General features: G+C 40.6%; 1 protein-coding gene across 3 annotated transcripts in view; it reads right to left on the reverse strand.

Moving 5' to 3' along the window:
* Positions 1-4,018: 4,018 nt before the first annotated feature.
* PPP1R8 (protein phosphatase 1 regulatory subunit 8) overlaps positions 4,019-25,324 on the reverse strand; it is a 29,479-nt gene continuing 8,173 nt past the window's right edge. Inside the window, exons 3-8 of one of the 3 annotated variants that reach the window (XR_012474544.1) lie at positions 24,744-24,897; positions 22,158-22,378; positions 19,318-19,462; positions 18,181-18,245; positions 14,417-17,704; positions 4,019-4,315 (exon numbers count right to left, since the gene is read on the reverse strand). Coding sequence is in view for 2 of the 3 variants with exons in the window: in XM_074217966.1 (XP_074074067.1) it covers positions 17,351-17,704; positions 18,181-18,245; positions 19,318-19,462; positions 22,158-22,378; positions 24,744-24,897 (939 nt within the window). In the remaining variant the exon portion in view is untranslated. Of the gene's footprint in view, positions 4,316-11,104; positions 17,705-18,180; positions 18,246-19,317; positions 19,463-21,564; positions 21,649-22,157; positions 22,379-24,743; positions 24,898-25,324 lie in introns of those variants that run through there. The other 2 variants (XM_074217966.1, XM_074217967.1) reach the window with 2 other exon arrangements.

The following is a 25,324-nucleotide window of genomic DNA, read 5'->3' on the forward strand; positions in this document are numbered from 1 at the left end:
CAGGGAAGTCTGGAGAGATTTGCATGAACTGATGCTGAGTGAGATGAGCAGAACCAGAAAAACATTGTACAACCTAACAGCAACATAGGGGCGATGATCAACTTTGATGGACTTGCTCATCCCTTCAGTGCAACAATCAGGAACAATTTTGGTCTGTTTATAATGGAGAATACCATCTGTATCCAAAGAAAGAATTATGGACTTTGAACAAAGACCAAAGACTATTACCATCAAGTTAGGAAAAAAAAGCATTTTATTATTATGTAATTTTAATATCTCATACTTTATTTTTCTTCCTTAAGGATATGATTTCTCTGTCATCACATTCAACTGAGATCATTGTATAACATGGAACCAATGTAAACACTAACAGAATGCCTTCTTTGGGGGTGGGGTGGGGGGAGGGAAGCAAGAACGGGGGAAAAATTGTAAAACTCAAAATAAATAAAATCTTTCTTTTAAAAAAATAATTCAACAGTTTCAAATGTCCTTAACCCTCAGAACTAGGATGGGGATGGGCAGGTCATAGATTCATCAGCTCAAAAATAATTCTATGAATATTTTGTCTCAGGCGCCAGAATCAAACCACAAACTCTGAAGGCAATGTTCATAAGCTCTAAATTTTCAGAGAACTCTGTACTTATTAATGCTGTTGAGAGTAGAAGTCACTTCTCACTTCCCACTCTGATGTCTACCCATGACACCACATTCAGAATTAGTCTTCCTTCCTCCTTTCACATGCTTACCAAAAACCAAGGACCTCTGTTTATGTAAAGGCAACTGTCCCTGGGAGAGTCTGTGATAAGAGAGAAGCTAGATAACATTGGGTGGGAACAAGATTGCTTTCCCACTGTATTCTTCTCTCTTACACATCCCTTATCAGAGATGCTGTGAAGTGGATTTCTGCAATGGATAATAAGGAGTCAGGAAAAAAGATATCTGAGGTTTTTTCCAACTTACAGCATCTATAAAATCATATTGAGCAGGGTCCTCAATATATACAAAACAGAACTTATTCTTTTTCCCACCCCATCCAATCCTATTCCTTCAGGTTTCTCAATTTCTGGAGAAGGCACTCCCAGGATCCTCCTAGCCTCCCAGATTCAAAACTTCAGCACAGCCTTGACTCTTTGCTCTCCCTCAGCCCTCAGTCACTAAGTCTTATTCATTCTAACTCAATCAATAACCAAACATTAAGTACTCTGTGCTCCACAATCCTCAACTCCATTTCCTTTCCCTTCTTCATTCATACAGACACTACACTAATTTAAAATCTGGACTATTACAAAAGCCTCCTAATTGGTCCATATGATTCTAATTTTTCTCCTTTCTTTAACCCATCCCATACAACCTATAGTTTATAAGGAATCTGACTTCAGCATTCCCATTCACAAAAACAAACAAAAAACTTCAGTAGCTCTCATTTCTCTCAAATCCTCAAGGGAATCTGTGATCTCATTGATTTGAGAGTTCTCATGGATCCTGAGAAGACCCATGGATCCCGTCCTGATTCTCACTTATCCATGTCCTTTCATAAACTCATTGTAGAGGATCCATCCAACATATTGAGGGCTTTCCTTAATTTCTCCTAACATTGTGAGACCAACAAAGCACTCTATCCACTTGTCACCCCTTCTCATTGCAAGTGACCAGGCTCACTTTTCCTATCATATAATATCATGATGATGCTTTAAACCTGTTCACCCAAGTTTCTCATCGATGTATTTCACTACAGTTCATTCATAGCCTTTGCCTCTTCACTGCCCTCTTGTGGTTTTCATTAATTCTTCAGAAACAGGTATATTCCAGGTCTCACTGTCACACACCAACCAGAATATTAGTATTAAAGTTAGATCTTTAATTCCCTAATTGATAGCCAAAGGATATGAATAGGTAACTCTCAAGAGAAGAAATAAGAACTATTGGTTAATGAGTCATTTTCAGTTGTATTGACTCTTTGTGACCCTACTTGGGAGTTTTCTTGGCAAAAATACTGGAGTGTTTTGCTATTTCCAGAACTATCTATGAGCATATGAAAAAAACATGTTTCAATTTACTAACATTTAGAGAAATACTAATTTAAGCAATTCTGATGCAGGGTTAGTGGGGCTGTGAAATTGGCCAGACATTCTAGAAATAAACCATGCATATCCTTCAATCATTACCAGACCTTTACTTCAAAAAAGGTCAAAGACAAAGGAAAATGTCCTATATATAAAAAATATTTACAACACCTCTTTTTTTGCAGTGGCAAAGGAAACTAAAGAGAGATGCCAAATGTGAGAAATTGCTGAATAAATTATGGCATATGAATGTAATGGAATACTATTGTGTCATAAGAAATGATGAAAGGGATTTTAGAGAAACCTGGGAAAACTTAAATGAACTGATGCAATATGAAATGAACAGAACCAGAGAACAATTTCTATCATAAATTGTAAGAATGAAAAATTTTGAAAGATTTAAAAGCTTTGATGAACACTATGATCGATCATGATTACAGAGGAAATTGACAAAGCATAACATCCAACTCTTGATAGAGGGATGATTGACTAAATATATAGAATGAGAAATTCACCTTTGGACAGCATCAATATGGAAACTTGCTTTGCTTGACAATGCCTCTGTTATATTTTCTCTTTTAAATGTTTGAGTATGTGGGAGAGAAAAATACTTAATTGAAAAAAAATTAAAAATAGAAAGGCCTTTACTTTAATGGGAATATTGGGGAACTTTGCAATTTCTTAAAAGCTTTCCCACCCATTTTGCTCTGGGCCTGATTTGTTTATCTGTTCTGTCAGTCCCAAATATTCATACCAATGGACAAGCTTAATAGGGTGTTCTTTCCCATATCTGTTGAAATCTGGGCAATAAGGCATTCATAACCCATTTGGTCCTTTCTATGTGCTTGGATGGGCTGAACTCCTAGAGATCTCCTTCAGGAGACTCTACAATATTTTGGAATTTGGTGCTAGGTTGTGAGCTAACTAGACCATTTAGAGGGTCTCTTTATCCAAAAAGAATTCCTCTTTGACCTGGACTTTGCACTGTATCTCCTCCCTTACAGTGGTAAATGCACGTATTTCTGTTTTCTGACTCACCTGATGTTTATTATCAGAAGGTCATTGAACAGGATCATTTGTTGTTGTATCTTCCAAGGAATTTTAAATAATTTTGATGGATAAACACAGGGAGGTGCTGGTAATTGCTTACCAAGTAGCCAAAAACACACAATATATTTTTGTTAAAATTATGTTGTTAACATTTTCTCCATTGCTTTAAGTCTACTCAGTCACAAGTTAATTTGAACAATTTGCCCTTGAGAGCTGGTAAGAGCTAGCTCCAATAAATGCCTAAATTGGAGACACCTTATTTTATGGTGCTAAGGCAGTACTTTGTTCTGCTGAATAAAATGCTTTTTCATAATCAACAAACAGTACAGTAGAATCTTATATTCTTAATATTTTTCAGTTAATTGTGAAATGATAAAGATAGTGATTATTATCATTTGTGAAAGCCTGGTGGTTATCTACTGACACCTTCATTGAAGATGTTCTCAATTTGTAGCTAGGACTCTAGGACTTTTCCATTAGATTTTCAACTTAAACTTTTCATCTCTGGTGACATTGCACAACTCTACCTCACTTAAATCTAATTCACTTGCAAGTCATGACATCACTTTCCTGATGTTAGAAGTCCTCTTAATCACACCTCTTCAGCACCATTTTCCCCTGGGGCCCCCTCCCTCTGGTTGGAGAGGGTGAGAGATTTTGAAGAGGGTATGCAGGGAATTTGCTTTATCATTTCCCTCTCTCTTAAATTTATGGAGAAAACATTCTGCAAGAAGAAATGAACTCTAACATACACTTACTCAAATCATTTCCCACCCCCAGCTTTCAGATTCTTCCCCATTCCCCTTTCAGCTTCCTGTGTTCTTTCCCAGGAGATTGTGAGCTTCTTGAGGGCAGGGGTGCCCTGATGCCTGTCTGTATAACCCCAGTGTACCCCTTAGTTCAGTATATGGTACATAGCAGAGATTAATAATTTTGACTCAGACTGATGTGCTCAATGATTTATTCATTCATCATTTATTGTTACCTTTTTTTATTATTAGTAAGGTTCAAGATGTTTTCCATGCTTTTGGTATCTCTCTTCAGATAATCTGAATGCATATATAGTTTCCCAATTATGTCAACTTCAACATGGATCTCTTCTATATACACATGGTCCAATGTGTCTATTCTTCCACCTTCCAGTATAGTGCCATATTGCTCTCCTCCATTAGCATAAGTCCAAGTGTGGTGGGTGCACCATCCTTGATGAGAAAACTTTATATTAATGTCTGTGCATAGTCTAAAGTACTCAAAGCAGTAAACTAGTCTATATTACACTGCATTCAAGGATCTCTACAGTCTGGTTCCCACCTTTCTAGTTCTCCTTCATACTAATTGCCTGGTCTAATTGGTTTAATAAGTTAATCCCTGAAAAAAAATCTCCCTTGGTATTTTACCTCCTATCTCCTTCCATTAACCTTGCCTGGGATGCACTCCCTCCATTCCATCTCTCAGAAACTGCCTCTTCCTTTAAAGCCATTTGGGTGTCATCTAATCAAAGGAGGATGATCTTCCCCCAGCAAGTGTTGGTGTCTTCTCTCTTGTCTTCTCAAATTATCTCATGTACTCATCTTCATACCTGTTGCAAGCAACTTGAAGGAACTAACTTGTAGCACAGAGATCTACATGTGGTAGGCAGATAATGCTTTCTGAGTCACATTAGACAGACAACTGGAGTCTCAGACTATAATAGAGGCCTGGGCTCCAGCATCTTTCTATGGAGGACTACTACTATAGCAGGAAAGAAGAAGAGCAGCAGCAGAAGGTGGCAGCACCACTTTCAGGACACAAAGTTGCCCTAGAATTATTTTTTTAGATTTTTTGCAAAGTAGTGGGGTTAAGTGACTTGCCCAAGATCACACAGCTAGGTAATTATTAAGTGTCTGAGGCTAGATTTGAACTCAGGTACTCCTGACTCCAGGACCAGTACTCTATCCATTGTGCCACCTAGCCACCCCTAGAATTAAATATTTTGAAATTTTTTTTTCTTCATTCTTTCCTGACTCTGAGAGACAGCAAGCTGACCCACAATGTAAAAGATACTGGCAATCATGACTCCAGAAGACTTATGATAAAGCCTGTTTCCCATCTTTTAGGAAGATTATGGATTAGGAGGCAGAGCAAAACATTTTCAGTCATGGTTCATATGTGAATCTGTTTTACCTGATTATGCTTGTTATAAAGAAGGGCTTTTGGGGTGGCTAGGTGGCATAGTGGATAAAGCACTGGCCCTGGAGTTCAAATGTGGCCTCAGACACTTAATAATTACCTAGCTGTGTGGCCTTGGGCAAGCCACTTAAGCCCATTTGCCTTGCAAAAACCTAAAATTAAAAAAAAAAGGGTTTTTATTTGGGATAAGGAGAGGTATAGGGGAAGAGTGGATGGGCAGTGATAGTGATACCAAAAGAGAGAAGAAAACAAAGAGATTCAAAGAAAACAGTAAAAGATAAAGCTAAGAGGGCATGGACTAGCAGTAGAGTATTGGTATTACATTTCTTGTATAATTCTTCTAAAATAATATGGAAACATTTCCATTTGTTATTATTAGTTTCATTTAAAATTTCTACAGCAGTAGCCTGGGGGGGGTCATAATGGAGTTCTCGTCTCACCTCTTCTACCACTAGTTGTGCAGCCTTGGATAAGTAATTTCTCCCCTTTGAGCCTTAGTAAAATGAACACATTGAACCAAGAGGGCTTCTGAAGTCCCTTTCAGCTTGACCTTTATGATTAATATTAATACCTGACAGTTCTTTCAGATTTTTAAGTCTGGAGGGCACTTACCTCATAACCCCAAGGGGCAAAAGGTATATATTTCCCCCCTCCCATTTTTCAGATGAAAACACTGAAGTTCAAAGATATGAAATGATTTACCCAAAGTTATACAGCTAGTTATAGATCAGAGCTGAAATCCCTGGTCTTCTGACCTCAAATCCAGGGTCCTTATTCTAACTCAGAGAATAGTGGTGAGTCTTGATTTGTCACTTTCTCCTTGTGTGACCTTGGGCAAGTCACTTGACTCAGTTTCTTCATTTGTGCAATGGAGATAAGAGCATCTACCTCTCTAGGTTGTGAGGCTCAAATGAGATGACATACCTAAGCGTTTTGCAAATCTTAAAGCACTATATTGTGCTGTCATTTCAGTTGTGATCCCATTTGGGGTTTTCTTGGCAGAGATACTGGAGTGGTTTGCCATTTCCTATTTCAGGTCATTTTACAGGTGAGGGAACTGAGGCAAATAGGGTGAAATCATTTGCCCAGGTGCATGTGTCTGAGGTCAAACTTGAACTCAGGAAGATGGCTCCTGTAGGTGGGTTAATATAAATTCCATTCATCCCCTACCCATTAGTTCTCTCTCATTCATCCCTTCCAAGGAGGAATCCTTTGACCCAAGGCAAAAATGAACAAGATGATGTCTCAGGACAAGATGATCTACCAATCTTTCCCTTCGGGATGTAGACAAGTGTTTTGCCTTCTTCTATGACTGCTTTAATTAGCAAAAATCCATTTTCTCTCCTTCCCTCTTCACCCAATTTAAAATGCCCTCCCCAAAGCACAAATCCTTGTTATAGAGATATGTAGTCAAGCAAAACAAATTCTGCATTGGTCAAGCCCCCAAAATGATGCCTCAACATGTGCTGAGTTTATCATCTCCAGGCTAGATTGAGGTCCTAGTCCCAAGCAAAACAAACTGGAAATTAAAAAAAAAAAAAGCCCAGTAGCCCCCCACTTTTTTTTCTGGTAGCAAAGGATGAGAAACTGACCAAGTTCCTACTAATTGAGGAAGGGCTGAAAAATGTTACCAGGTCAGAGAATGAGGCTTAAATGACAGATTTCATGCCTCCCATCTTGTTTGTATAGATTTCTGCTAGGCATTGTGGAATTTCTCCCATCCAATCCTTTCCCCGCTCCATTTATTTTTCTTTCCTTTTCTTTCCTTATTTTAAGACAATCAAAACAAAACAAAATATAACTCCCTGGCCTTCTAAACTCCTCTGTGACTCTTGAAGATAATAGGGCTTGGTGGGAACCCAGTGAACATTTCCCCTTTAGAAAGCAAACAACTTTTCTTTGTTTAGCTACCTATGCTAATTCACGTTTACCTTTTTGTTTCTCTTCATCTTTGTATTTGATTTTCAAAGTCTCTAAGTACCTCTGGTCATTTCATCTGAAAGTATTGGAAGTCCTCTTTTTCATTAAAAATTCATTTTTTATCCCTTAGGATTATACCCACTTTGATGGGTGTTATAGAACTCTATAAACCTACCTCTGTAATGCTGTATTCCAAGCTCTCCATTCCTTTATGATGATGGCTACAAAATTCTATGAGTATGATTTTGGCTTTTATTTTTCCTGGATGCTTGTAATATTTTTTCCTTTGATTCAATAGCTCACCTGAATTTTGACTATAATGATCTGCAAATTTTGTTTTGAGATTTCAGAGGAAGTGAACAATGTGATTACATTTGTTTTGTCCCCTGGTTCTAAGAGGTCTAGACAGTTTTAAAATTTCTTGAAATGTGATGTCTAACCTCTTATTTGATTGTTAGTTCTTAAAGTATTTCTCCTTAGTCTGTTTTCCAGGTCAGTTGTTTTTGCTATAAGCTCAAATTTTCTTTTTTTTTTTTTAACAAGTATTTTGACTTTAGTTTTCTTGTCTCTTGGAGTCATTACTTTCTATTTGGTCCATTTTAATATTCATTGAGTTTCTTCCCTAAATAGGGAAGCTTGACTTATTTTGTGTCATTATTACTCACCAAATCTTTCTTCCACAGCTTTTAAAAAACTTTTAAAGCTTTTTCTTTACCTCTTTCAGGAATTCTAGTTGAACTTTTAATCAAGTTGTGTTTTGCTTTGAAGTTTTTCGTGATGTTTTGGAATCATTTTCTTCTGGGTTTATCTTGAGCATCCCTGTCAACATAATAGCATTTAATTTGCTCATAGTTCTACTACTTCCTAGTTTTGGACCAAATTCTGCACACTTCCAGGGAGAATGTTTTGAGTTGGCCTTTCTGCTACTTTCTTGGGGTATATTTGGACCATTCCAGGATCTGAGGGATAAAGTTGGGGACCTGTAAGTTTCCCCATGCTCTCAAGGTGGTCCAGGACAAAGTCTAATTTCCTGTCCTGGTTATCAGTTCTACAAGTTCCTGACTTGGGTCTGGATCTGAAGTGTACACTTGTAGGCTTGCTCTATTTGGAGTTCCAATAGACTTATGTTTGTCCTTCATTTGAAGACTACATCAGGAAGGTGATGCCATGACTAGTATATAAAATTGGATCCGAGGGAGGGGGTGCTGTGCTAAGTCACCATTCTCACTTCCTTCTGCAGAGCCAGATGGGTCCAGGGGCCTGATATGGATCAGGATAACAGGAGATGGCCCTGAATGCAAGGCAGAGTTAAATGACTTACCCAAGGTCACACAGCTAGTAAGAGTCAAGTGTCTGAGGCTGGATTTGAACTCCTATCCTGACTCCAAGTCTCTCTCCACTGTACCACTTGCTGCTGGATTTGATCATTATCAGCCAGCTAGAAAGCTTCACTGTTTCTAAATGATAGAACTGATGGCTTTTTTTCAGTTTGGGATTCTTACCTTGGTTAGTTCAGACATCAGACTGGGTTGTGGGGTGGAACTGGGACCCCCCTCTTCTCCTGCAGTCAGAACCACATCATTGCTACTTTTCACCATGGAACCCTGGGCACAGGATCCCTTCTCAACTCTGGAACTAGGTACTGAGCAATAGTTTCCACTTTTTTTTTTTAAGGTTTTATAGGCAAACGGGGTTAAGTGGCTTGCCCAAGGCCACACATCCACTTTCTGTATATGTTCCTGCAGACTAGGTTTTTTGTTTTTTATTTTCTCTTTGCTGGATTTGAAACTTCTTTCTACAACCTCTCCACTTTGTGCTAGAATGTCCCGAATGGATATTTCCTGATTAGACCCAAATCCTCAGTGTTGGAAGACCTGCTATTCTCTCTACAGCTATAGGCTGATCTGTGCTTTAAAAAAAAATATAACTTTTCTTGAATTTTTCAATCAGGACGCATGGTTCATTTTCCAGATCTATTTGGAGGTCTCAGTGGCTGGGGAGGAAAGTTTAGGTCTTTCTGCTGCTCTGCCTAGCAGAGAGAGAGAGAGAGAGAGAGAGAGAGAGAGAGAGAGAGAGAGAGAGAGAGGAGAGAGAGTGCAAGAACCTTAGAGCACAGAGAACCTGGATTTTGACATTGAACAACATGATTTTGGCCCTCACGCAATATGATTATTCCCAAAGGTTTGAGACATTTCCCTTTTCTTCTGCCAGTACATTGCTGTGGAAAGAAAATAGGACTGACAGTGAGGAATCACATTTCAAATGTCACATCTCTGACAAGGCAAAGTTACAGAATCATAGACTTCTGACCTGGAAGACACCTAAAAAGTCATGTAACCCAACTTTTATTTTACAGATGAATAAAGTTAGAAGTTAAGTGATTTGTTTAACATCAATACTAAGTGGCAAGATTCAAACCCTTTATGACAAATGTAATGCTATTTCCAATGTATTTTACTGGAGTTTCATTTGGTCATAAAAGCCTTTCACAACTTAGCCTATTATCTTTAAGGCTTTAAACTTTACCACTCCCACCCTTGTAAACCCACCAAACTGGCCTCCTCTCCTCTATAACCATCTGTGTTTTGGCACTTGTATTCCAGGCTTCCAGAATGCATCCAATCCCTCCTTCCTTACTGCCATTTTATAATCTCTCTTCCTCAAAGTAGCTCAAGCACCATTAACTTATTCCCCCTTGCATTTAATTACTTAATATATTCACTTTCCTTTTTGTTTGTGCATGTATTTGTCTTTTCTCCATGAAATTAGTAGCTGGAGATAAGGGAGCTCATTCTTTCTACTTATATATGCAGTATCTTATCACAGTGCTTGACACTCAGGGTGGAGCTTAATAACCATTTGTTTCTTGATTGAGGTATATATGAAAGAATGGAATCAAGACACTAGACTAGAGAGCAGGTCCTGGAGAAAGATGTTTACCAAAAGAGGCAATGTGTTACTGTAGAGGGCAAGGTCTCAAATTAAAATACCTGGACTAGTTGTGTGATCCTGGGCAAATCATGAACCCTCTGAGCCTCTCCTTATCTCCAAAACAGGGATAATATTTTGAACCATGGCTTCCCAGGACTATTATGAGGAAAATGCTTTGAATCTTTAAAACAAAGCTATGAGAATGATGATGGGAGAGAAATGACACAAAGCAGGTCCAGAAGTTGAATCCTGCCACAGGTAGGAAAAAGCTTTGTCCAGCTCAGTCTAACCCTCCTGCTCCAGTGGTATGGTCCTGAGTTTGTCCTGTCTGGAGACAGCTCTGCACAAAAGCACAGGGACAGAGGCAGAAGCAGAGGAAGGAAAGGTAAGAGACTGGGAGAAAAAGACACAAAAGCCAGGCCAGCTCCCATGCTCCTGCTGGCGATGCCTAAGTCATGCAGACAGCGGGAAAATTCTCACTTGGTACAATTCAATTATTCCTCCAGTGAGCAGCTCAGAGCAGCTACCTGGTCTATGCCACCAAACCCTTCCCAAGAAAGAAGAATGCCACTGGCATGGCATGTGGCCCCAGAGAGTACTCCTCTGCACCCACACAAGCAGCTGAGATGAGTCTGCATGGAATGTACATTTTCTTTCTTGACAACATTTTAGATTATTTGACTCAATAAATTCAACAAAAAGTTGCTGAGTGCCCACTCTATACCAGGCACTGTCAGGTGCTGAGGATACAAAGAAAACATTCCTAAAGTCCCTGCCTTCAAACAGCTTCTAATCTGCATTTAGCCAGGATTTCTAGCTACCACCAAGGTCCCTTCCTGGTATAATTATGGGGTTTTTCTCCTTCCTCAGATGTTCCTAGAGTATTCATTGGCTGGAACTTTCCTTTGTCCTCCATAGTCCATCATTTATTGTACTTACCTGCATCTACCCGCCCTCCTCACCCCCCCCCCCCCAGTCCTTATTGTAGAAGCTAAGTACTGGTATACAGTTGGCACTCAAGACCCACTTGTTGAACTTGTGGAGCAACAACCACACCTGGAGGAGGCAGGTGAGGTACTCTGTCACTCTCCTGAGGACACTAAGGACAGAGGTTAGGACAAAGCTGTAGTGGCCTTGGCTGAGCAGGATAGACAGTCCTTTTCTTCTCTCTACCCCTATTTGTTCTTACCTATGTCTCTTTTGTGGTGCTCCACACAAGTTGGATGTGCATCCTGGCTTCTGCTGCAAAGCTTCAAAGTTGAACTTAACAATCTGAACTCAAACTTGTTTTGGAATCCATCACCTCTCTGCCCTTGGGCAGCTCACTGCCCACTCTGGGTCTACTGCCTCATCTGTGGGGGATCCATACAAGAGTCTGTCCTGAGCTGTAAGAGTCTATGCAAGGCTATCTTCCATCAGATTCCCTGGTTCCTGGCGTGGTGGCAGTTAGGGTCCCTCTGGTTTATGCTAAACTCAAATGTTTCTGAGGACAATTCTCTACTATGGCCTACTAAAATTTCTCAGCATTTTTCACTTTTCTCTTTTTCTCTGTCTTGTGTCCCAGGAAGAAGGATAAACTGCATCAACCCTTGCAACAAGGTGAGGGAAAGAGCTCTGACCCTCAGATCTCTGACAGTTTGGTGTGGTCCCTCAGGCCCTCCCTCCCCCAACAGGCCTGGAATGCTGGGACCACAACTTGACCTAGCTCTGGGAGGCCCTTCACTTCTCCAGGCTGCCTGGATATTGCCTCAAACTCAGCTTTCCCTGGAATCTGATCTTCCTCTCAACTTACTCATTTCTGCCTAAGTTACCATCATCATTACAAATCACTCAGGCCCCAAACTTCACAATCATTCATTGCAGGGTGATGCAAAGAGCCCTAGGGACCCTGGGGAAGTCACATACATGTGGTGAGAAAAGCACCTGGCAAGTCTTTAAAGTTCTCTTTTATTTTAGACTTTTCCTTCTTTTACCTCCTACATAGGGTCAGTTGATGCCTCTTACTTTCCTCATTCCCCCTCCACTTCTCTTGCTGCAATTCTAGCTACAATCCCCATAAACATGTCCTCTGGGACAGTGTCATGATTTTCAAACTGTATTCCCCGTCTCAAGAACGTCTGACACATACTGCCAAAAAAGTCTTCCTAAGGCACAGGTTTGATCACATTACCTCCCTGCTTTCAAGTCTTCTGTGGGTTCCTCTGGGTTCAGTGAATAAAATACAAATTCTTTAACAAAGTCTAGTATTATTTAATGCCTTTAAAACTTAGCTCAAATCTATCTCTCCAGTATTACTCCAATAACAAGCATTTATCAAAAGTCTATTCTTCTCAGACACTTAATAATTACCTAGCTGTGTGACCTTGGGCACATCACTTAACCCCATTGCCTTGCAAAAAACAAAAACAAAACCCCTTCATATATAAGTTGCCTTCTAACATGACTTGCCCAGGATCACACAACTATTGCAGTCTAGGTCTTCTAATTTGAGACCATGTCCTCTCTACTGCAGCGTATTACCTCTTTTAGTAAACTCTTGTTCCACATCTTCTCCCCCCGGCCCCCCCCCCATGAAGGAAATCTGGGATTTTAAAGAGGCAGAGGTGAAGAGAGAAGAGTATTCATTCTAAGCCTGGAGTACAGCCCAGGCAAAGGCACTGAGATAGGAGATGAAGCTTCACATATACAAGAACACTATCATTATTATTCAAATCTCTATTACAGACTACTTGTTTCCTTAAGTTTTTGTGTATGTTTTTTTGTGGCTAAACTGATCTCTCTCAAAGAGGGAAGTTGTCAGCTCAGCCCAAAGAATCAGAGCTGGACAGGTCCTCAGAAGCCCTTAAGTGTGTCCCTCCCTGAGAATCCCATCTTCAGTTTCACCAATAAATGGCCACCAAGACGTCACTAGAAGACCCTAGGTGAGGGAGGAACCCTCCCTTCCATTTCTGGGTAACTACTTGAGGGTCTTGATATCAAATCAGAATCTACCCCTTCTTTGTCCCTTTTCCCTGTGTGCTTCCTGTTCAGCACTCTGTGAGGTCTAATGACATTGAAGAATATTAATATCATTTACATCTAATACTTCTCTATGATCCATCTTTTTCTTCATTTTGATAGACCCTTTTATTTCTGAAGAGTGTGATCGAACAAGATGATCACCCCCAAGTCCCCCAATACATCTTCTCTTTTAAGCAGCTTGAGCACAGCTCTCCCCAGTGAAAGAGTCTTCTGCTTTTCCTTATCAAAGTTAGGGGTGACCTGACTAAATCACAAGAAACCTAAGATGGCTTAGGATTTTCTAGTCAAGGATGTTTTGCTATCTCCCCACTCCTACTCCAGTAAGAATAGGGAAGAAGTTGATAACTATTAACCCACCTCCTCATTAAAATGTCTACCAATCAGGATCTAAATTAGGTCAATCAGAAGCCACACCTGGGCTTCCTGAGAATATCTTGCTCAGAAAATTGTCTCCATTTACCTATTTGTTAAATTTCATTCTGTGACAACAGCAAGTTTAAAACTCCTCCATGAAACTTTTTTCAGATACTTGACTTGATGATTGTTATTATCCCTTCAGTCTTCTGCCTTCCAGGTTAAATATCATTTGTTCCTCTGATATGGTATGGTCTCTGTATCTTTCATCATCCTGACTGCCTATCCTTCAGGGTTCACCCTCCAATTTATGTCCTTCCTGAAAGGTGGCACCAAGAACAGTGTTGAAGGTGCTGCCTAATTGGGAAGTCATTTAAGAAACCATCTCCATCATTCCAGACCCAGGCCTTCCTTAAGGAAGCCTAAGCTTCCCTATGCTTCTCAGGTTGCCATTATCATATCCACTCCAAGTTAACCTGTGATTCACTAAAACTCAGGTTTATTGTCATTCAGGGACCCACCCTACTGCCCTTCATTCTCCAGGAAGGTTTCACTGATCTCCTTGATGCTGGTATCTCCCCAAACTGGAGATTCTCTGCTCAAGGTGTCAGTCCACTAATATGTACTTAAAATACTTGTCTGTGGGTTCCTTGATGTTAAAGCAGTTTTCTCTGTATTTCTGCTAGTGCCCCACATACAACAAAATAAGTTCATTACCATTTCTCCTGAACTGTGAATTGCTTAATCCAGCTTCCAAACTCTCCAGCACTCTAAGAGGCCAAACTGATTCCTGCCTACCTTGAAATGCAACTCAAAAGGAGTCCTCTTGCAATGTAGGAGGCCACTTCCTAATCCAGGGAGCCCTGTGATGTGACTGAGTTTATTTAAAATTAAGTGGGGAAGTTTACCTTTAAAAAGGCAGTGGGTCTATGAATGACCATGTCTCTCTCTCTCTCTCTGCTCCATGCTGAACAAGGGAATTTTGCACAAAGTAGTCTGAATCTGAACAGCTAACGGCATGGTTCCATTATCCCGCAGCAACATGCTTAGCCTATGCTGAGGCTAAGCAGTGGAGATGCCACCATGGGCCCCAGGGTGCTGATATAGAATGAGGCACCTCTTCCTTCAGCCAGGATCCTGAAAAGGACAGAATGAGAGCAAAGAGGGAATACATTAGGTTGGCCCCACATACAGAAGGGAACACCGCATGTGCATCTCTCAAAACAATTTTATTACCATCAAGGCACAGGCCAGGAGGCTTGCTGGAGAGTGCTCACCTCATCAGGGAGGAACAGAATACAAAAAGTCAAAAAAATTCTGCGTTCAATACAACACAAATGCAGCTTTCAAAAAAAACTCCCATATGCCCAATCCTCAAAATTCTTTTTTTATAATTACCTGGACAAGAAGTCAAATAAATCCAACTGATGTAAAAAAAAACACTACAGATTGTGTGTGTATATATCACACAAATGCACACTCACACCCACACATAGCATCGAGTTATTTGTTCTGACATCAAGTTATTTGTCCTGTGACTGAGAAATGAGACTTGATATCAACAAATTAAGAGGCACTTTTGAGGGGGAAAATTTCTTGGACATCCAAGTGGTGGACATTGAATTCCTCTAGTTGCTTTCAATTCAAAGGAAAAGCAAGCTGCCTGAGAATCTAAAGTGAACTGGTCAGCAGGGAGGCTTGAAGGAAATCAAATCTTCAGAGAGCTTCGATCACCTACCAGAAACTGCTTTTCATTTCAAGCTGGACGTACATTAACAAGCATTCAGGAAGCAGAAGTAATGCTGTGGGCAGTCAAAATGTCCCTGGTTCCCGTTCCAATTTCTGGAGTTAAAAAAGTAAAATGGAAACGAAAACCAAACCAACTCCCCGATGTTGCCCAATGTGCACAGTGAAGTTATATTTGCAATAAAATCCCCTGAAGCTATCCCAACTATGGAATCCCAAAGTCATAGCACTCAGGAAGTATCCATACATCGGGGTCTACTCCTGACCCTAAATGACCCAAGTTGAATGTACTTTTTCATCAGCTAACTGATGATAGGGTCCAGTAAATACAGTCTGTTGAAGTTACTTGGACTGAGGAGGAGCCTTAAGATCATTCTCTGTGACATCTTTGGGGGAAAAAAAGTCCATCTTTTACTTTAGATCAATTATTATAAAGGTGGCAAGTGATGAGACTTTCCCCATTCCCACCAATGGTGTTCATGCCTTTATATCCTATCTAATTTATTCCAAATTAAAATTAGATCCCAGAATATCAAGAAAAACAAGTTTAATTAAAAAGCTATTACCTTTATTTAACTGCAAAAACTCCACTATCTTAACCTTTGGCTTCAGTTTCCACCACCACACCTCAAAAACATGTGTAATTGGTCCCAGGAGGTGGGGCTGCTGCTTGAGGGGTTGGGAAGCAGCTTTGTATAAACCATTCTCACTAGTGGAAAAACAACACCAAGCCTACACCCTTGGGTGGGCAGGGCTATTAGCAGCTTTCTCTCCAAGATGAAGGTCAGTGTACACACACATATATATAAACCTATTTTACATCCTTCAGCTCCAGCTGGGAGACCTATATAGCTAATTAGAACTTCTACCTTCATCAGGAATCTTCAATTTGCAGCACCAAAATGGGAACCAATCAGTACATTCTGGGATGGAAAACACTTCCTAACCACGTGGGAGTGATGGGGACTGAAACATTAACCCAACCCAAATGGCAAAAAGTTGCATTTAATTTACAACACAGTCAAGGTTACAGGTAAAAAAACTACACAGAAGGTGTGGAAAAAAGTCTATTTCACAAATGTACAAACCTCTGTCCAAAGCTCATGGTGATGTTTTCTGTCTCCTGTATATGTAGGTCAAGACCAGCCTTAGAGCCTCTGAGCTACCAAGGACCCAAATTCGTAGGGAGGGTTGGAAAGCTAGTGAATCTAGCCATAAAGTCATCCTCCTCAAGAGATGGCCAATCACTTGCCAAATAAAATCATTTGATGTAATTTAAACTACCTTTAACTGGTACCCTCATAACACATTTTGAGAGGAGAAATAGTCTTGAGAAACCGTACCTTGGAATCAAATGAGAAATATTTCCAAATGGAGTGATGTTTTATAAGAAAATACAGGTAAAATTAGAACCATACTGTAACCCCAAACTACAGTCCGTATCTAACCATTCTCATCCCAACAGCAAAGACAGAAGGGAAAAGGCCTAACTATATATAGGACTTCAACTTTTTGACATGGGGAAAAACTTTAAGTTTAATCCTAGATAAGGTTCCCATGAAGAACTCTAGAACCATCTTCTGACCAGACTATAATCCATGAGATCCTGACTATAACAGAGGAGATTCATTAAAATCAAAACTATCTGGGAATTTCAAGTATAGCAAATACAAATCAGGTCACATTGACCTACATCATCAGTAACACTAGTAGCGTTCCTGCTACACCGCCATCCAATTCATCTTGAATTTTTGAAGATGAGGGCCTGGTGTTCATTACAAACAATCTATATAACTTCAAATAAAAAAATGATCCTAGAATGGAGGCCAAAGGGCCTGGAGAAAAGGTGGCTGGGCAGTTTAGCTCAAAGGATGCACGAAATAAATTTCTATACATAGAAAGCGTTCTGAAGACAGATCTTTAAAGGGGTATTGCAACCCCAACCCCAGCCCCAGTCTTAAAATTACATGGTTAGGACACCAATAGACATTCTGAAAGACGATACTGCACACATGGAAAGTTTTGTTTTCCTCAGTTCATTAGCCCCCCAAACCACCCTTCCACCCAATTCCCACCCCACCCCAGGACCAAAAATATCAAATTAATAAGGAGGGTGTGGGCTTCTTGCCAGGCCAAGCCTCCTTTGCATATTTCTTCTTCTTGGGCTCGTTTACAGCTTCAGGATTGTAAACCGCAGGATTTGGTGCAGGGTTCATATTCACTGCTGATGGCACGACAGGGGTCAAGTCCACCTCAGGAGCAAGGTTTGGATAGGGCATGGGCAGGCCACCAATGAGTGCAGTCCCATGGATACCATGAGACTGAGAGCCTGCCTCACTGTGGGTAGGGGGCAGACCCCCATACAATCCTCCACTGAATGGAAAGTTCTGCATGCGTCTGCTCACTGACTCCTCCAAACTGAGGGAACCAGGGCCCTCTACACGTTTCTTCTGGGATTTGCAAAAAAAAGAAAGAAAAGTATAGATCTTCAGTTTAAATCAAATTTTACAATATTCCCTAAAGGTACAAGACAATTACCCAGCTTCCCCTTATAGCTAAACTGTTGTCTTAGACTCACAGCCTGAGAAAGACCATAAAGATCAAATATCCAAATAATGGAAAGGGAAGAGGCCACAAAATAAAAGACAACCTCTCCATCCTGGAAAGAAAATGTAAAACAAGCCAGGCCCATCATTGAAATGTATTTTTGGTATCTACCTCCCACAATGGACAGAACCAAACTGGCTAGTTATTCGATGTCTCAGGAACATTATAGAGCTCGGCCAGATATAAACCAAGCAATTATCAAGAGACTGAGAGAAAGAATGCAAAAAACCCCCAATGTTATAAACTATGCGCTCCAACCTCACATACATGAGGAAACCATACTCACAGCTATGGTACACTTCATACAGTTAGCTCATACCTTAACTGGAACCACTGCAGTCTGTACCATGTTTCTGAATCTGCCAACAGAAGGGTCCACATCCTCTGTCAAGGGGAATGAGAACAAGGTGAGGCTGATATTTCTTCCTGTGATGTCACTGATGATGCTTGTCCTTCATACTTGGAAGACCATGTCATCAGGGAGGTGATGCCATGACAAGCAAAAGACTAGGATTTGAGTAAAGGAATGCTGTGCTAAGTCACCAGCCTTACTTTCTTCTCCAGAGTCATCTGAGTCCAGTGAGCAGATATGAACCAAGAGGACTGGGGATGGCCCTGGATGCCAGGGGATCAGGGTTAAGTGATTAGCCCAAAGTCTAGCAAGTGTCAAGTGTCTAAGGCCAAATTTGAACTCAGGTCCTCCTGACTCTAGGGCTGGTGCTCTAATCACTGCACCACCTAGCTGCCACTAGCATCCCTCTCCCGTGCATATGTTTGCAAGTCAAGCCAAGTCAAAGTCTACCCTAGCATCTGCCACCCAAGTCAATGCAAAGATTAGAAAATAATGCTTAGCATTTTAACTTGAATTCCTAAACTTATAATCCAGAGGCCACATTTTGTCAACAGATCTGAAATCTCTAGCTTTGCAGCTGGTGAACACATTTAACTAAACCACAATCCTGCTCCTGGCCTCTCTCATACTCAGTAGAGGACAGATCAGCTAAAATGGCTAAGAATACTAACAGTGTAAATAACAAATAAGGGAGGCATAGGTAATATCTAAACAAACACATGTGTTTCTAAACTCAAAATCCTATTTTAAAACAACCCTGCTTTGAACAATCTTTTTTGTGATATAAAAACTCCTTCTGTTATGAGAATAGAGGGTTAGACTTAGAAATAAATAGATCGGAGTTGGGATCCCAGTTCTACCATATCCTCTGATCCTCTCAAAAGTACTTTGAAGCAGGTGGTACAAATTTTATCATTCCCACTTTACAGATAAGGAAACTGAAGCCCCAGAGATGAAGACTCCCAAGGTTAATAAGCAGCAGAGCCAAGGTCTGAGCCCAGATCCCCAACTTCAACCCTAGCTTTCTCTTCACACAAAGACAACTGTTTTGGATTCTTTGAAAGGGCAAGTTTCTCCGGGGAACTGGCAAGAACACACACTCACCTGGATTGATGATTTCATCATCTTCACTGAATGTTACCCTAGAGTTCTTCCGTTTCCGCTTTGGTCTCTGGATGTCCAAGTTCCCTTCTTCAATGGTGAGAGTAGAAATCCGTTTGTTATGGGCTGTGTTGAACTCTGTCAAGTTCTAAGGATGGGTTCACAGAGGAGACAGGGAGTCAGTGTACCTACAGATAAAGGTTTCAGGGCAAGGCAACAAGATAAGAGTATCAGGACTAGGAGAGCCTTTGAAAATTGATCTTGCCTCTCTAGACAGATGGGAATCTATGTTGTTAAAAGTCAATTTCCTTTGATCATAGGTTCACATAATTATGGATCTTTATTTGTCAGGATTTAGTAATTCCTCTGTGACTAGAGGAACTGAGGTCATCAAAGTGAAGTGAGAAAGCAAGGGCGTAAATATTACTTGGGTTGAATTATATGCTTGAAGAAAGCTGATTAAGTTTTAGTCTTTTATGTTGAAAGTTAAAGATACGATGATGACAGGTAAAGGAAGGCTGGTGGATACAGTGAGACTGGAGGAGCTCCAAAGAACTTGGTTTTAAGTGCAAAGGACAAGGAGGCCCTATCCTCTCTGACCAGAGACTATATGTACTTAACTTCTGGCATTAAGATTTTGCTCTCTGTGTCATTCTATTCACATCCATGGATCTATCTATCTCAATAACTGACGTTTGTCTTCAGCACAGTTACTTGCTTTCTCTTCTGCTAGACTTTGTCCAACATGCAACGCAGCCTTGGATGCTCCAACTGCTGGAGATCAATCTATAGAGGCTGCTTTGCTGCACAGTGGGTCCCTAGCACTTCAGTTAAGAGTTTGAGAGAAGGATGGTATTCAAGGGGAAAAAGCAGGAGGGCAATCAGGAGACATTAATAGCCAAAAGAGTGCCCAGATGCAAAATTATCAAACCCAAATCCCTCATTTTACAGAGGAAAAACAGTCCCAGAGTGTCAAAGTGACCTGCTCAAAGTCACAATGTCAAAGCTGGACTAATATTCCACAATGTCAAAGCTGGACTAATATTCCACATCTCCTGGCTCCCAGAATTCTTTCCACTACACTAATTTCTCATTTGGATAATACCAAACTTATATACTTCTCATTCACCATATTTACATGTACAGAAATACTTATGTTTAAAAGAAATCACATATACCTGAACCTATGACACACAGGTAACTATCTGAAATCATATGCACATATGCATACAATCACCACATATTCTACAGAGCAAATCAAAGAAAATGTTTAATTTTAATCTTGCAAATTTGTGCCAGGAAAATGGGAAACTGGTGTTGTTAAAAGGACTCTGGGAGCCAAGAGATCTGGCTTGAGTTTCGCTCTAGTCTATGCAGCTATGGGTCTGGGTAATTTTCTCCATCTGTGAATGAGGATGAATATATATATATATGTATATACACACCCACCAGCAATATCAGCCCTTGTACAGATTCAGTGTTAAAAACTGAAATTTACTGTAGAAAAAGACTTTTGAGTTCAAAAACATGAAAATTAAATTTTCAAAAGCTACCAATCCATTCTAGGGATCACTGTGGGCTGACTTGATAGTTTAAAAAAAATTAATGCAAGGGCATTATGGAGACCATGGATGACTGGAAAAGCCAACAGGTCAGTAATAGACTGAAATATAAATGGAGAGACCAGAGAGCCACCCCAGCACCCATTAGATAGAGGGCTCTACTGTTGGGGTAGATTCTCCACAGGAGATTCCTGGAGTTATACAGACTAAAAACACACAAGATACTAAGTCCTATAGGGGCTACAGTAACTGTGAGGTAAGAAGCATCCACACAAATAAGATCACAGATTCAGTATCCAAGGAATGCAAGGGTTAAATTAAAAGTGTAAATCTCTGACTATTAAAAGTTTTATGAACAAGATGACTTTTCACTTGTTAGTTTCTAATGAAATCAGTCCTGAAGATGAGAAATTATTAAGTTTGGGAATTAAAAAACAAAGAAACAAAAACATTTATGTACATATCAGGTGATAATCATGTCACTGTCTAAAACAGAAAATTGATCTGCTTCCATTTTAAAAATTAACCCAAGGAGATGAGCAATATAGTGCTATAACATAAGAGCACAGACTGTTGAACTCAAAAAGACCTAGGTTCCAATCCCTCCTCAGATACTCAGGAGCTCTCTGACCCTAGGCCTCAGTTTCCCAACTGCAAAATGTGAAAAGTAATACCTACAAGTACCTACCTCACAGGACTGCTGTGAGGTCCATACAAAAAAAGCATGTAAACGTTCTTTGAAAACTTTAAAGTGTCCTATAAAGTGTTCATATTAAGGTGTATCAGCAGCAGACCCATGGGAAGCAGCTTCCAGGAAAGGCAGACTGTCCCGCTCTAGAAATGGCTTCCTCCTGTGGGCAGCAAGGCCCAGAAAACCAGAGTTAAGTCCTGTGTTAACATCCTGAGAGTTTCTAAGCTTCATGGTCTACACAAAGGAACAGCTGAATAAACACGCTAAAGCTTCCATTCTGTCTTTAAGCAGTCAGGTCTAGGAGCCAGGAAGGTGAGAAAGCAAGGGAGATGAGATGTCATGAGACAGATAAGCTCAGGCCCCCTCACCAAATAATCTCCCCATCTGTGAGTGTGATGAAGTAAGTCTGCATCACAATGCCCAGCCCGCAAAAATGCTGATGAACATTATGAGACTCTGAGGCTCTGTTTGATGATGATTCTTTTGTTTTCCCAAAGCAGAGAACTACGAATTACAAGAATGGAGGATGTCTCTGCATATTTACATTCCATACACCAGTCCAAAATATCAAAACAATACCACAGAATTACATCAAGCTCAGTCTCCTCTTCTGGGAGGCCCAGTAAGCCCTTGAGTTCATCATCCTCTCCACCCATTTTCTCATCTCCTTTCACCGCTGATGGCAATGTTTGGGGCTTCTCACGAAGTGTGTATGCCCGTGTAGATGCACCAAATGAGACTGTGGAGTCGATGGGGATCTGCTGTGGCTTGTGAGGTTCCAATCGAATATGACCCAAGAATGTGCCGTGTGCTGGGAAAGATCAGAAAGGTAGGAGTGAGAAATAAGACATTCTATGGCATTCCTGAGTTTGGAGAAGATTTCCATGACTCTCTAGTCTCAAATAGCAGTGCCCCCCCCCCCCCAGGTCACTAACACCCTACAATCTATTCTAATATGGTTTAACAGTTATAGAATACTTTCACATACATTCTCTCATCTGAGCCTCATAACAGGTTTTGAAGTGGGGGTGATATTGGTATTCTCATTCTCACATTACAGGTAACAAAACTGAGGTCAAGAGAGTCTAAGGAACTAGAACAAGATCACAAAGCCAGGAATGACATGAGACCCTCACCACAGCAAGCAACTAGTTCCAGAGACAATCTGCCTGTAAGCAATGACAATGCAAGAGACATTTCTTGTAATGTAATAGTTCCAATCTGGTTTCTCTGACAGGAAATTCATGCTTTTCTAGGCGGACATTCATATAATCCCCAGCCCAGACACTCCTTTCTTTTGCCTTTTGATAACCCTGATTTCTTTTCTTGAACTTTGAACATTTTTCTTGAACTTTGAACATTTCCAGCTCATTCCCTTCAAAAAATTCAACTGCCCCCAAATTCTGAATGCTACTCTGTTGCCAGGCTGCCCTGATTTGGTCAAGGGTGAGGCACAAACATCTTAGCTCTTACCAACTACCACAATGTGTACTGATGCAATGATTACGAATTGACCAGCGTAGACTTGTATAAACTGAGTTTTCCTAAAACAGAATAAGGCCTAGTTAAAAGAATGAGAGCTCCAGGACCACCCTTCCCAGGATCCCCTCCCAAGATTTTTCCACTTGGGCTCAATCAAAATGGGGATCAGAGACTGACATAGGTAGCTAGACGAGTAGCCAGGAGATCTGGCTCTCCTAAGACAATACTAGTGCCATCATGGGTTACTCATGGTGAACCAAGGGGCTGAATAGTCATGGAGGCAAGACCTCATGTAATGAACTTGCTGAACAAGCTGAAACATGTCTGTGACCAAGTTTTTTATCTAGTTTTGATTCCCAATGATCTCTAAGTATATGGGTTTTCTTTTTTAAGGTTTTTGCAAGGCAAATGGGGTTAAGTGGCTTGCCCAAGTCCACACAGCTAGGTAATTATTAAGGGTCTGAGACCGGATTTGAACCCAGGTACTCCTGACCAGCCGGTGCTTAATCCACTGTGCCACCTAGGTGCCCCCCCAAGTATATGTTATAAGGTTACCTTTTTTGCTATTGTCATGTGCTCTGGGCACAAATGAAAATTGTCAATGATTCCCTGGGGCAATGAAGTGGCTCCAAGAGTAGAGTACCAGACATGAATTCAAATCTGAACACAAGTGCTTTGAAGCTGTGTGGCCCTGGGCAAGTCACTTAACAGCTTTTTGCCTGTTTCTTCAACTAGAAAATGGAGATGGTGATAGCACTTCCCACCCCTACAAGGCTGTGAAGAAAAAAAAAATAACTGCAAGGTGGTGCCACATAAGTGTTTGCTATTCTTGGTCCAAAGAGGACACACACTCCTCCAATGAGAACTCTTCTTCTAAAGGACAGCCTGAAAGGGGTGTGTGTGTGTGTGTGTATGCACAGTTAGCAAATACACATGAGAAAGGAGGCTGAACCAATAAGTGACCACCCTCAGGCTTCACACAAACCAGATCCCGAGCTACAAGGCAAGTACTTATTCACCATAGTCTCAAAGAGATTTGAACATCAGTCAATGTCAAACAATCAGAAAGCTGACTTTTCTCCCAAAGCCATAGAACCCTCTATACCCTCCACAATCGTCTCTTCTGCAGCAGCAAAGTTAATGCTGGTGTTCTCCACACCACACTATGACTGGTCTGCAGTCATTACTCTTGCTACCACCAGATCCCATTGCTCTGACACTGATGATATACTGAGTGTGGTCCATGCCACAACACTTCTCCCCTAGAACTAACCACTATGCTGGTCCGTATATCATTGCATTTTCCCAGAAGCAGTCATAGAGGCTGGGCAGGACAAGCCTAGACTAAGGACTCTGCCCTACAGAGGTCCTAGAACTTGCTCTCTCTCTCTAAGGCTACTTCTCCCTACCTCCCATCCCTGGTCTGGAGGAGGCTGTCACTCCCTCTGGGTTCCTATGGCCTTCTCTGAAGGAGGGGGAGCCCTTCCCATGCACTCACTCCCTTTTTATCACCCAATCTCCATCATCTGTTATTTCAGGAAAGCCAGCTACAATGGCTGGAAACAAGCAAGCAGGGGTTAAGTTCTATTTTCAAAATGGAATAAAAACTCCTAATGTCCCATTTAGTCAACAGCAAAGCGTTATTTAAAGACTGATTAATTCAAAATAGTTTTACATGAAGCAAAGTTACTTACTACTGTTGAGATCTATTAGGAAAACTCTCTTCAGGTGCTTGTGGTAGACCAAGGCAGCATGGACTCGGGAGCAAGACTGATGATCAATGGTAAAATCACATAGATCAGGGTTTCTCCCAAACAGGTAATACTTCTTTTCATCAATTATCAGTTTCTAAGGATGAGTACCAAATAAACAACATTACTTAATCTTGCACTGACAGCTTTCCCCAAAATCTCTCCAATTAATAAAAAAAAAAGACTTTAGTCTTTTGTAGATTGACAGTTCTTTGCCAAAGATAAAAATATTTTTCAAGACTATTAAAATGAAGAACTTCAGAAACTTTTGACAACATGAATTTATTACATTTCATAACACTTCTCCTAAATAGAGACTGCATGTCAAATTCAGGAATAAAGTTCAATTTTTTTTTCGCCACTTATAGAATCTCAGATTTGGAAGGGATCCCAGAGGAGATCTAATCCAATTCACAACATGAAAAGGAATTGTCTGTAATATCACAGATAAATGGTGGTCCAGCTTTTCCTTGAAGACTTTCAGAAACAAGAATTTAATTGTCTCTGAGGTAAACCATTCCACT

The sequence above is a fragment of the Macrotis lagotis genome, chromosome 1, assembly GCF_037893015.1.
Source record: "Macrotis lagotis isolate mMagLag1 chromosome 1, bilby.v1.9.chrom.fasta, whole genome shotgun sequence".
NCBI lineage: Eukaryota > Metazoa > Chordata > Mammalia > Peramelemorphia > Peramelidae > Macrotis > Macrotis lagotis.